The sequence below is a fragment of the Miscanthus floridulus genome, chromosome 12, assembly GCF_019320115.1.
Source record: "Miscanthus floridulus cultivar M001 chromosome 12, ASM1932011v1, whole genome shotgun sequence".
NCBI lineage: Eukaryota > Viridiplantae > Streptophyta > Magnoliopsida > Poales > Poaceae > Miscanthus > Miscanthus floridulus.
In genome coordinates, this window is record NC_089591.1 from 68,909,433 (window position 1) to 68,922,032 (window position 12,600).

General features: G+C 47.0%; 2 protein-coding genes across 2 annotated transcripts; both read right to left on the reverse strand.

Moving 5' to 3' along the window:
• Positions 1-952: 952 nt before the first annotated feature.
• LOC136497345 (E3 ubiquitin-protein ligase Os04g0590900-like) lies at positions 953-3,210 on the reverse strand. Its single transcript, XM_066493143.1, has one exon. The coding sequence runs from the start codon at positions 2,636-2,638 to the stop codon at positions 1,463-1,465; it is 1,176 nt and encodes a 391-aa protein (XP_066349240.1). The 5' UTR covers positions 2,639-3,210; the 3' UTR covers positions 953-1,462.
• A 3,338-nt stretch (positions 3,211-6,548) lies between these two features.
• On the reverse strand, positions 6,549-8,481 carry LOC136497115 (28 kDa ribonucleoprotein, chloroplastic-like). Its single transcript, XM_066492899.1, has 4 exons — positions 8,114-8,481; positions 7,875-7,973; positions 7,237-7,512; positions 6,549-6,908 (listed from the first exon to the last, which is right to left on the reverse strand). Exons 1-4 carry the CDS (start codon positions 8,438-8,440, stop codon positions 6,753-6,755), a joined length of 858 nt encoding a protein of 285 aa, XP_066348996.1. The 5' UTR covers positions 8,441-8,481; the 3' UTR covers positions 6,549-6,752.
• Between the last annotated feature and the right edge of the window lie 4,119 nt (positions 8,482-12,600).

Here is a 12,600-nt window from a genome sequence, read left to right on the forward strand (position 1 = left end):
CTATGGCTAGTGGACAGTGGTGCGTGGCCCGAATTTTTTTACTATTTGGCTCTTTTTTTTTGAAAGTTTCTCTCAAATAGACCTCTGGTGGAAACAATTCCAGAAATGGACCCTTGGCTCGGCGCCAGAGTGACTGGCGCCGAGCTCGGCGCCACGGTCACTGGCGCCGAGGTCCTGGGCACGGGAAAATGGACATGCTGAAATTTAAAGACTTAGCCAAAATTTTATATATCCATCTCACGGTAAATTTAGGGACTTAGCCAAAATTCTAAGTTGCCGGTGATTGTGAGGTAGGGTGAAGTGGTGAGAAAAAAACCCGAGACAGAGGAGAAATAAGAGGAAGAACGCTCGGAGAAGAAGTGCAGGCTGGGTTAAATGCAGGTGGCTCGGCGCCATTCAGATTGGCGCCGAGCTCGGCGCCAAGATCGACGGCGCCGAGCTCGGCGCCAAGATCGACGGCGCCGAGCTCGGCGCCAAGATCGACGCCAGTGACCGTGGCGCCGAGCTCGACGCCAGTGACCGTGGCGCCGAGCTCGGCGCCAGTCACTCTGGCGCCGAGCCAAGGATCCATTTCTGGAATTGTTTCCGCCAGGGGTCTATTTGAGAAAAACTTTCAAAAAAAAAAAAGACCAAATAGTAAAAAATTCACGTGCAGTGGCCGATAAAAGGAACAGGTTTGTTTTTTGCAAAGCGGTGGGGGATCAGATTCTGATCGCCCGTCACAGGCTAAGATCTGAGTACGGATCATGCAGTAACACTGCGTGAGTATAATAAGAGTAATAACAAAATTAAACAAGTCATTCTAACTCCGGGACCGGGAGGTAAAGCAGCGTCGGTTTGCAGCTTTGTTGCTTGTTGCGAGTAAGCTTAGTTCATGGGTGACGGACCACAGGCAACTTCAGCGACAACAGAGCTATAGCACACATGCTTATCTGGTTATGCAATAGGTCCACCACTGCTATGTGCTATGATGATGGGAAATTCCAAACGCAAACGGGATTCCTGCATTTGTGTTAGTGCAAAGAAAGGGTCCCTCTAGCCCATTGCACAGTCAGTTTTCATACTATGTGCTCAGCATTTAGTAAAAGCGAAGGCTCAAACATTGACACGTCCATAAAAAAAACGAAAGGAGCAAAAAAAAAAAGACCCAAAAAATATGGCAGGGCAATACCAGAAGGCACCAGAAAACTGTTGGACTAGTCTTGTACTGAATTCACAGTAAGAACATGTTCACTGAAATAATGGAATGTGGGTCTTCTAGGATGGAAGAGCAAACACAGAACTGATCCAAGGCCTACCAACTAGAAGCAGAAGAGGCCTCACCGAGCAATGCAGACGAACTATTGGACCCTGGCATCACATGTAGGTCCCTGCTTTTTCCATTCGACATTCCATCTTGCAAGCAAACAAGGAAAGCCTGCCCAGTAAGCATCCTAGGTAAAAATCTGAAACAACTCTGAGCTCACATCGGAAGATCTGAATCCCTTCCCCTCCCACTCTTGCTGCTGAAGCAAGACCGGCCAGCAGGCGGCAACCGCTTCGTGTCCATGGCGTCCTGCAGTGCACGCCGGCTGCTGCGTCCGCCCTTGCTGTTCTCGCCGTGACACCGTCTTGATGTGCCGGCGCCACCTGCAAGGACGCCGCTCTCCCTGGCTGCCATGAGCTCGTCTTCCATGCTGGCCTGCAGAACGTCGGCGATGGACATGCGGATGTCATGGTCCGGGTCAGACGACGAAGGCCCCGACTTGAACTTCAGCGGCGGCGGGAATTCTTCTCTGATCTCAGCCTTGCCGTCGGCCTCGTCCATTCCCTCCGGACTACCACCATTTGCCTCCTGGTCATCACCATCACCATCTGTGCTGCCCGCCATGCTCTGCTGCTCGTCGCACATGATTTCCATGTCATCCATCACCACAACCACCTCATGGGCAGCGTCTCTCCCAACACTCTCGCCTGGACCACGGCTCTCGGCCTCCTGCGTCGCCATCCCCATGCCCACGGTGATGAAGGTGATGTTGGAGCGGCACAGAGGGCAATTGGAGTGCGACTTGAGCCACTTGTCAATGCATTGCTGGTGGAAGGCGTGGCTGCACTTGGGCAGCAGCCGCAGGCTCTCCCCGTCCCTGAACTCGCCGAGGCAGACCGAGCAGTCCGTGGTGTGGACCGAGGCATCACCACGCTTGTACTTGCACAAGGTGATCTTGCTGATCAAGGTCTCATCCAGCCCGGTCGACGGCGAGATGTTCCACGATTCCTGGCTCCTGGATTGTCCTTGGCCTCCACGGCGGCCGCCGCCGTTGCCACGGCCGCGGGCACCAGCACTTGAGTGGGAACTGAAGAGTCTGCCCCGGAAGGAACCCAAGGTGCCACAGTACCTGGAAATGAAGGTGTAGTAACTGACGAGGAGGAAGGCGATCGCCAGCACGCCGATGATAGCGATGACAAGCGGGGAGAAGACAGGGCCGGAGGAGTCGTCGGGGCTGGGGCCGCCGACGTCGAACGGCGGAGGCGGCGGGAAGATGAAGTAGCACCACTGCGGGCAGTACATGCTGCACAGGCCCTGGGAGCAATCTTTGGTTGGCTCATAGGGGACCCAGGTAGGCTGTCCCCCCGAGATTGCAAGCGGTGACGAGGCCATTGCCTCCCACCACGAGCTCTGGGCTCTGGCAGCAGTAGCAGCAACGGCAGACTGGGAGAAACGAGGCGAGACGGTAACTACTTCACTCCTCAGTCTCTGAGACTGAGTCTCCAGGTGCTATCTGTGAGCTTCTGGGATAAATCATTGTGATGAGAAGAGAGAGGACATACTAGGCGCCTTGGATCCATGCTCCTTTCTCGGTGTTGGGAACTGTGAGAGGATATGGGGAGAGATCAGATGACGCTGCTGGCTTTGAGACTTTGAGAGGCAGTGAAGCTTGTTTACAAGGGAAAGTATTTGGGAGGGATGGAAGGAGACGTGGAGATGGTGGTGGTTGGGACCTGATCTTATTTGCTTTTGTTTTTGGTGCTGCAGCTCTTCTTTCCTTTTTCTTTTCCTTTGCCCCTGCTGCTGTTGCTTTCTCTTTTAACTTCGATTCGATGCCCTCTTTGACACACTGACACACACAGATCAGATGAGGAAGACAAGATGGCCGTCTGATATGATAATAAGGAATGAACAGTAACAGGAAAGATAAACAGAATAGTACACGTCTGGGTCCTGGCACAACAAGATGGAGAAACAGTGCAAGTAGCATAGATGAAGCCTACCAGTGGAAGCTTCAGCTGAAAGAGGAAGGAAATAAAACTTCTTACTCTCTTAACGCCAAAACGTCTTAAATCTCATGGATTTTGTTGAGTGAAACCCAATGTTTGCACTCATTGCAAGGTTCTTTTGGTTTTAGTTAGAGATGTTGTAGGCTTTGATCAGTCAAATTAACTTAAACTAATACAGAAAATGAATATTTGAAAGCCTCACAGACAAAGAAACAAATTCCATATTCCATAAAACAATAAGTTGCTAAAATTTCCAAATTTTTTTGTGAACCTGGTAAATATCCATTATCTTAATGTTGGTAGTGCTATTGTTTCCCCTCCAAAGAAAGGGACTGTCCTGTACCATAAACCTTGAAGTCTCTTTCAGAAATCAGGTTTTTCTCTCTTCAAGTCAAGTAACTAAAGATAATGATTACTCGCACTATTTCAACAGCTTTCTTTGAATTTACTTCTCTCTTTATGACACTAATCTTATTATAGTGTCAACATAGCCTTAATAGCTTACTGGTATGAAAGGGACCAGCCCTTACATTTTATGTGCAAGGACAGTTCAAACCGCAGTTATATATTTTTTTCCGAAACCGCAGTTATATGAAATTACTTTGAAAACTATGTTTTATGGAAATTTGGATTAAACGATCAGCATACATGCATACAAAACAATGTAACATTATGACATATGCAAATCAATCTAATGAAGGCACAAACCACATGGTGATGATCATCTTACAGATAAATAAGGGAGAACAGGTAACATTTTATCAAATCTAAGTTGGACAGAGAAAATTGACAGAAATAGTTGAAATATCAGAAGATTTATTTTTTATTTTGAAAAATCAGAAGAATTTTCCTCCTTTTGTGATAAGCAAATAACTGTCACGTTCGTTAAAAAAGAGAGCAAATGACTGCCACATAACAGGGATAGCAGATTAGGAGTGCAGTCATCCAAATGCATGACGGAAACATAGAGAAGTGACAAATTTTGGGACACATGTAGACATAGGGACCTGTATGGTTCCATTCAGTGCAAGCTAAGTGCTACCATATTCCTGGCTAACTTACAAAAGAACAGCCAATTTCACTCTTTCCCTTAATTAAGGAAAAGCCTTGGAGGAATATAAATTCAATTGTGATACTTTCTCTTTTAGATTCATGGTTCAAGGAATTTGAAGAGGCTAACGTGTAATGTTGTTCTCATTTGGAAGGCAATTGAATAGTTATGCATCTATATAACAAATTAAGATGTTAGTAACCAATGTGCAGAAGTTACACAAGAAAAGTTTGAACAGAACAGACCAAATGGTTTGCACGCCTAGCCATAAAGTAAATAAAACACAACATGAGGTGAGGCAGAATATTTTATACAGGAGGATGAATGATGTAGTTATGAAGAATATGGTCTGACATAAACAAGAGCGTTCGAGGAAATCATTGATGTCCATCCTGCTTCTGAAAGGAACTGAAACTGAAATGCAAAACAGGGCATAACGTATAAGCCTTTCTTTAATATAAACAGTGACCTTATTCTGTGATACAGATACCAATAAATTACTGGAGACATCGATGTTATGCTGCACAAAAAGGACTACTTTGTGCATAATATATTACACTATATTTCTCTAGTCATCCAGTTGCTTCTATATATTACTATAAAAATTCTGGATATTACGTCTAGTGCTGAAAATGAATCAAGATGCATGACCTTATGACAGTATTGAGCTTCAAATTAATTTTTACCAAGAAACCAACTGGATAGTAGTTAGTAGATTAATCGTTCAGGACTCCAAAAGGTTAAAACAGGATAACCAAGTAAGCTGATTCTGTTTTCCATCACGAAGGACGTTCACTCCACAAAAGAATGCTATATTTTCAAATTCCTCTTTTCCCTGTTTGTCAGTGGAAATGGATTAATAGAAGGTTTGTAGGAGAAGACAGATGAAGTGGTGGACCAAAGAGGAACATGATCATCCCTTTTCCCCCTTAAGAACTAGTCCCACCAATAGGGATAGCTTTAAGACTTTGACCCCTTTGAGGTTAGAAAGAAAAAAAAAAGATAAAATAAACCACCTGAGTTTGCTTTCACCCAAAAAAAGAAAGAAAGAAAGAATTTCAATTTGCATTGATCTGGTCCACTTTAGTCCCTTAAAATTTGTGGGAACAGCTGCTTTAAATTATGTGGAGTTAAATATGCTCCTCTTTTGCCACTTTGCTTCCCCTTGAACAGACACCAGGAAAAGGTAGTGTGTGCAAATCATAGTTGTACCCTTCATCATCACTATCTTACAACTTATCAAGAGGGCCACACTGAACTCAATTCTAGCTTTTTAACTACTGTTCTAAACAGTCTCACAGCAACAGCTTACACTTATTGTCTGTTTTAATGAGGTATTGAAACAATTTTTAACATACATCCCTTAGAAAAAGTTTGAGTTCAAAAGTTATCAATCTTTTTTAAAAGACTCAGACGGATTTAGTGTAATGATTTTCAACAGGCGTCTCTCTCTAGTTCCTTGTTTTGGTTGTGTTTAAGCCTATGGTGTAGCAACTATTGACGTGCCTGAACCGTGAATAGGGGCTCATGTTGGGTTTCAACTCTAGCCTACCCCAACTTGTTTGGGACTAAAAGGCTTTGTTGTTGTTGTTAAGCCTATGGTGTAGCTGGGCCTTACATGTTCTTCGCCTGGTCTACTGTGCTGCTGCGGCCAGGGCTGTTACTTGTGTTCTGTCTTAATATTGTCACAATAACATAACTGAAATTGAATACAATTGCAAGCTACAAGGACATTACTTCACCTGAAGTTAGAGCTAATGCCTTTTGTTGGCCTTTACCTTAGCAGGACCAAGGCAGACAATGATAATTGAGTGTGGATTATGATTGCCACCTCTTATTCCGCATCCATATATAAAAAAGGCAGGCACTAGATCTGAGTTCCCAAGAAATAACATATTAATAACTTGCCAATTAAAATATACTGCAGGAACAGAGGGTTTTTTTTTTTTCTGGATGCTCCTGGTATGATAGCGTATGACCCATGGCAAATTTCTCTCAAGCTTCAAATTTTAATACAAAGTGAACTGAGCATTATGGTTTTGCTTCCCTCATCATTATGAAATGAAATTGAACCTCAAGCTGATTACTGGCTGTTCATGCTGCATGAAATTACTCATGATTGCAAGGTAAATGATAAAATACATAAAATTTCAGAAAGCAGTATTCACAAGTAGCGAAGCAAACTACAGCACATCAAAGATTCCTCAAATGTGTATGATCACTCATAAGTATTCCGATGACGTCATGGAATTAAATTTTCATAGAAACAAATTAGTTCAAGTACCAACCATGAGTAGTAAGTGCAATTATAGGCACAATGATCATGCACTTACGCACCAGGTAGTGTAGGGAAAAACTTGTAACTGTACAACAAGGTTCCACATCTGTGTTTATATCAATAAGGTGGATGGAACTTTCTTCCCGTAGGCCAGTATAGTATGTTTGACTATTCCTGTTTATCTTCACCTCCATCCGTGCTGGCATCATCAACGCTCGCTCCTTCAATATTTACAACTTCAACTTCACTGTCGGCCTTTGCAACTTCAACCTTATCATCACCACTTTCCCGCCAATTCAAGCGTACAGGTCTTCCCATAAGTTCCTAAATAAAGGACAAATATAAATCTGATACCTTAGTGCCTTAATGTGCTTGTAGTTTAATACATCTTACATTCGATTTTATAAAAAGATGGAATGGCAAAATGGGACAGAGACAGACAATTCATCTAACTGCATGATAACACTATAGCAGGTCTGTTGTTGCAAGTCAATGGCAAGGGTCCTCAAAATTATTATCAAAAACAGATGGAGAGAGAATACAGTTGATAATTGATAAGGCATTTTTATTTTTATCTAGTGGAGGCATGTGACGGACGTATGCTATATATCTTCACAAACAAAAACGTAAGGTAGAAGTTTGTATGTAACACCTTTCCATCAAGCTCAGTGAGAGCAGCCTCTGCTTCTTCTTTTGTCCCAAAGGAAACAAAACCATACCCAGCTGCTTTTCCATTATCGAATATAATGTTAGCAGAAAGCGGGTTAAATTTTGCAAAGAATTCTTTAACATTGGGAGCCCTTGCTTTCCATGGAAGATTGGACACATAAAGCTTGTGCCTCTCTATAATGGTGCCAGGAGGAGGAAGCGGAGCTGGTTTTCTGAAGCTCTTTGAAAACTCCACCTTGATTGCCCGCCCCATTACATCCTAGAAAATATTATTCTCAATGTTAGTATCTTATTTTGGAGAAATCTTTAGGTGTCAACATTTTAATGATTAGCTCAATGATGATGATACATGACTGATAAACTCGGCCCATGTTATAGAAAACTCAATCATGAAGTGATATTATTACAAGTAAATCCATGTCCACGTAAAGTGCGAGCCGTTAATATCCACTAAGTTGCTGAAAGCCTCAGTGGAGGAGAATGCAAGTGAGGTCAATGGATTGGATTCCCTAAGACTGCAATTTATATATCATCTTCTACTTCACATCTACTCTGTCTATCTGATGCTCAATCGTGAAACTACAGCATGGTGCAAACCAAAGACATCAAGGCCGCGCTCACATGGGAGTTAAGCTTCTCAGCGGCGGTGGCTGCCTCCTCCGCCGTCGACATCGTGACGAACGCGAACCCCCTGTTTCTGCCATCCTTCCCCTTGATGACCTGCCAAACAAACGCAACGAAAGCTGAATATCGCAACTGGAAATTCAAACTCGGACACCCTAAACGCACGCGGGCCTCAACGGCTCTCCAGGGCACGCGGCATTGCGTTCACGGAAATCGATCGCGCCTCCCACCCCCACCTCGACGTCCTTGACGGTGCCGTGTTGCGCGAATAGCTTCTCGATCTCCGGCGCCGGGAAGGACCAGGGCAGGTTGGCCACGTACAGCTTCCGCCGCTTCTCCCCCTGCTCCTCCCCCTCCTCCGCCACGGGGGCGGCGGCCTGCGCCTCTGGGGGCGAGGACGCCGCGACGCGGACGCGGACGCGGACGCGGAGGCGGAGCCGCGCCTGGTGCAGGCGGCGAGGGGAGCGGAGCGGAAGGAGAGGAAGGGCAAAGTGGGCAACCCGCGGCGCGGGGAGCGCCGCGCCGGGGCTGGGGCTGGGGCTGCGCGCGAGCGAGAGCGCCATAGCGAAGCGGAGCGTGCGGCGCGGGTTGTTCGGGCTGGGAAGTGGGAAGAGTTTGTGGGGCTGGCCGGCTGGGCGCCTGGGCCTCGGGAGGCCGTTGGACTGGCTGAGGACGCTTCTGCCCCTGACCTGACCGTGACATTTTTGGGCCGGCTTGGATTTCGTTTCGGAATAATGTGTGGGTGCCTGCGCTCGCTGGATAATGTGAGCGGGGGCTGAGAATAGATGGCGTTCATTGTCTGTGGACGCCCAACACTGCACATTTCACCTGAAAAAAAAAAACGCCACTGCGCTTTCATCATTCAGTACCTAAAATTCGCAAGTGGCATTCAGGTGCGATCTAGAATTCGATCTGCTTTTTATCAGCCCTGTTTCTTTGTTTCTTAAGCTATGGGCAGCAGCAGGTCAGCTGAATTCATGATTTGGTATACACCTTGAGGGCTCCAGTTCTCGGAGCAGAACTGGAGCTGGACATTCCAAGCCTAGTCCTCCGTATTTTTTGGATCTTGTCACGTTGGTCAATCTATTCACGGGCTCTACTATTTGAGGCTCAGAGAGATCAGAGATGGGTGATTGAATGATTCTTTCTCGGACAGGTGCATTTACTGATACATGAACAAAGATAATAAGGTGCGCCAGAACTGGTCCCTTGTCTCTTGAACAATGCAGCGTCTCTGAAAAAGATAAGCGCCATTATGTGCACTGTAGCAGCTAGGCTAGCCCTAGCAGTCTAGCAGCATCTGCTCTCTTCTCTACCACGCTGGGCCTATTTATGTATACATTTGTTTCCACATACTAGTGCTAATATGTACTAGTACTTTCTAATATTAGTATCGAATTGGAGTCTTGTGCAATGTGGCAGGTTACTTCTAGTAGGATGAAGGAACCTGATGGTGAGTTGGGCCCAGAGCTTGAAAAGGCCAAGATCCACTGCCTTCTTCAAAGTAGGAACATGGTAAATGCAGAAACTGGAAGCCAACGTGAACTTCTTCATTGACGAGCTAGTGAGCTCGCTCTGTTACTGATGATGTAACCAGAATTGTCCATGCTTGCTGAGCTTTTTTTTTGGTGTGTTCTAAAAAAAAAACCAATAACATATGAAAGAGAGTACTAGAGATTATATGATGATTGCCATTTGATTCAGGCCTAATTTCGTAGGACCCAGAAATCATTCAACCTTTGCTGCTTTCTTAAGCAAGGAGCTTCCTGGCAGCAAGGCCTGATTCCTGGGACCTAGTCCGGGCCTAGAACCCTTTCAACGTCTCCTCTTGAACGAGACGCGCACGCACTGGATGACTGGACGAAGAAAAATCTGACACCACTTGTTGTCCTCAACAAAGTCGCTCAGCCTTTCAGAATTTTCCTCGTTATAAATTTCAGGCCGAAGCGGGGGCAGAAAAAACCGACCTGTGCCCTGTGCTGGCCTGCTGGGACGAAAGCGATCTCGGTGATGTGCCATAAACACGAGGAAAAGCCGCGATATTGCCCCCGCAAATAAAAGGTGGTTTGATAGGAGTTTCGTTAGGGTTCCATCTGATCCGCTCGAAAGGGCACTGGATTCGTGTCGTTGTGCATTATACACGCCCTTTTCTTCATGATAGGCCTCACTCGTCGTTGCGGTGCGGGGATTGCTCAGAAGAATCTCTCCCCACACACACTGAAGCACAGCGTTGTCTTCTGTTTTATATCGCTCTCTCTTTTAGCAAAAATTTGTTTTATCGGATGATCCTCTCTTTCCTCATGTTGCTGTTGCTGCTGCTACAAACTTATCGGATCAAAAGCGGGTGCTCGCACGAGGCGGCGGAGTGGGGGCAGTAGTACTGACTGTCTGTCACCATACCACTAGGCAGCTCCATTATCACGGTGAATTGGAGGAGGATAGGAAGCAGTGGTGGTGGGCATGAAGCCGCCCACTCGCCGATCGATTCCTCTCGCCTCGAAAGCGTGTGCTGGGTGAGCATGAACCGTACGTACACCCTCGTGACACCGGCCACCACCACCACTCCACCAGGAAGCAGCGAAGAATTGAAAGGCCCTTTTCTCAAATAAAATGAGGAGCTTTGAAAGCCATTGATTGTCATGAAGCCTTCCCGGCCATTGTTTGGCAAAATTCAGTAGAGAAGGAAGCTCGTACGCCGAACGTTTCGCGGAAAGGAACCGAGCAAGTACGGTGGTGTGGCCCTCCCCGTTGCTTTCTTCGTGGAAAACTGTTCGGCTGAGCTGGATTAAAGCTGGCCAGTCGTTTTCAGCTAATTTGTTGCGAGAGAAAAATACTGTTCTGACCAGTAGATAAACAGTGGTTTGTGAGGAGGAAGCAGGCCGGCTCCCGCCAGCCGAACGGACCGAAGTAAGGAACTCCCCAGATATCCCCCGGAACCATGACTCGCCAGCGATTCGATCCAATCCACATCCAAATTTTCTTCTGCCAGTTGATCTACATCTACGAGTAGTATCTACTACCTGCCATGGCCCATCGGAGGGGCCTGCCTGGTGAGTCCCACGGTAATTTGGTGCCGGCCGGCCGCAGACCGTAGCGACGACTGGCAAGGAAGACACGGCCGTCCGATCGCGTCACGGACGGCCGGGTGCGAGGCCGAACCGGGGTCCGTACTCCGTAGCGACGGATGGGGGCAGGAAGCGAGTGACATCACGCGGCGGCAGAAAGTCCTCGGCGTGCGTGTGCGTGTGCGTGTGCGTGTGCGTGTGCGTGCGACGCGGGGGGCGGGTGGCCAGTGGTGGGTGGGTGGCGGCGTTTGCCTATGGCAGCATCACGCGCGGGGGCAGGGTACGGTGGTGGGTGGTGGCCGCCCTGGTGGGCGCGGCCGCGCGGGCGCATTTTCCAGCCACTTCGCCCGCGCGGCGCGCGCGAGTGGGACGGACGGACGCCGCACGAGGCGCGGCGCAGGCGGCACGGCAAGCATGGACGTGCTCACCCCCACACTCTCCTGTCCGCACACACACAGTGCCAAAGCGCACTTGCGCCAGCAAGCATCCCCTTGGGAGGCCGGCCGACAGGGCCGACCGGGGGCGCCCTCCACGTTTCGCCTTTCTCTGGATGAGGAGACGGATTCTTTAAGGGGAATTCCCTGCGTGTCATTAAAAAAAAGATTGTAATACCCTACGAATTCTTAGAAAAGTTTAGCGGTCTTCAGCGTTAATGCTTAAACTTTTTTGTGCTCTTTATGTCACTGCCGTCAGTTTGAACTCTAACGCCGTCAAACTGCAGGTGTGAAAAATCGAAAATACCCTTAAGTTTAAATATGTCATTAATTTTTTGAGCATCTTAACGATTTCAAATGAAAAAACTCAAAACTAGAAAGTTGCAGATGTCGTCGAGATCTATAATTTTTATTTAAAAATTATCTTCATTTAATTCCGTAAAAAAATGATTTGATACGATTAATATATCTTAGAAAACTCATATTTTTTACGAAATTAAATGAAGATAATTTTTATATGAAAATTATAGATCTCGATGAGATCTACAACTTTCTAGTTTTAAGTTTTTTCATTTGAAATTGTTAAGATGCTTTAAAAAATGACATATTTAAATTTAAGGGTATTTTTGACTTTTCGCACCTATAGCTTTATCGTATTAAAGTCTACGAAGGGTATAAAAAAGTTAGAACAGAGACGTTGAAAACCGCTAAACTTTTTAAGGACCCACAGAGATTCCCCCTTCTTTCAAGCCCGGAAGCCGCACGTGGACCTGCCAGCACACGGATCATTGGGCGCCGTACAGACCCATGGATCTGGGCTGCTAGATCGATCCGTCTTTATTGCGTCGACTGAGAGGGAGAGGGCCCTACCGCGGGCGAGCTTGAATGCCCGAACGCCGGTTGGGCGGGTGGTGACTACTCTTCCGTTTCCGTATGGGCGGAAGGAAGACATCCGGACGGCCCGCCCAGCGGCGACGATGGCCTAAGATGGCGACAACGTCGGCATCGACCGGCCGCTGTCCGGGCCGAACAGCGGGTCAACCAAAGTTAGGCAGGGGGCACGGCTCAGCTCGCCGTACCGCAGCGACGAATCACATTCCATTGCTAGCACCAGCCCCCCTGCATTGCACTTGCACATGTGCACGGTGGATTCTAGCATCAGACACCAGGCGGTGGATGGTACAGAGAAAAGAGGGGCGGAGGAGAAGAGAAACCACCATCAAA

Excerpts from the sequence above, each read along its gene's own strand:
- LOC136497115 (XM_066492899.1), bottom strand. The coding sequence starts at position 8,440 with ATGGCGCTCTCGCTCGCGCGCAGCCCCAGCCCCAGCCCCGGCGCGGCG. Across the intron at positions 7,974-8,113 it reads GCACCGTCAAGGACGTCGAG|GTCATCAAGGGGAAGGATGG; the intron begins GTGGGGGTGGGA and ends TTTGTTTGGCAG. Across the intron at positions 6,909-7,236 it reads TCACTGAGCTTGATGGAAAG|GAACTTATGGGAAGACCTGT; the intron begins GTGTTACATACA and ends TCCTTTATTTAG.
- LOC136497345 (XM_066493143.1), bottom strand. The coding sequence starts at position 2,638 with ATGGCCTCGTCACCGCTTGCAATCTCGGGGGGACAGCCTACCTGGGTC.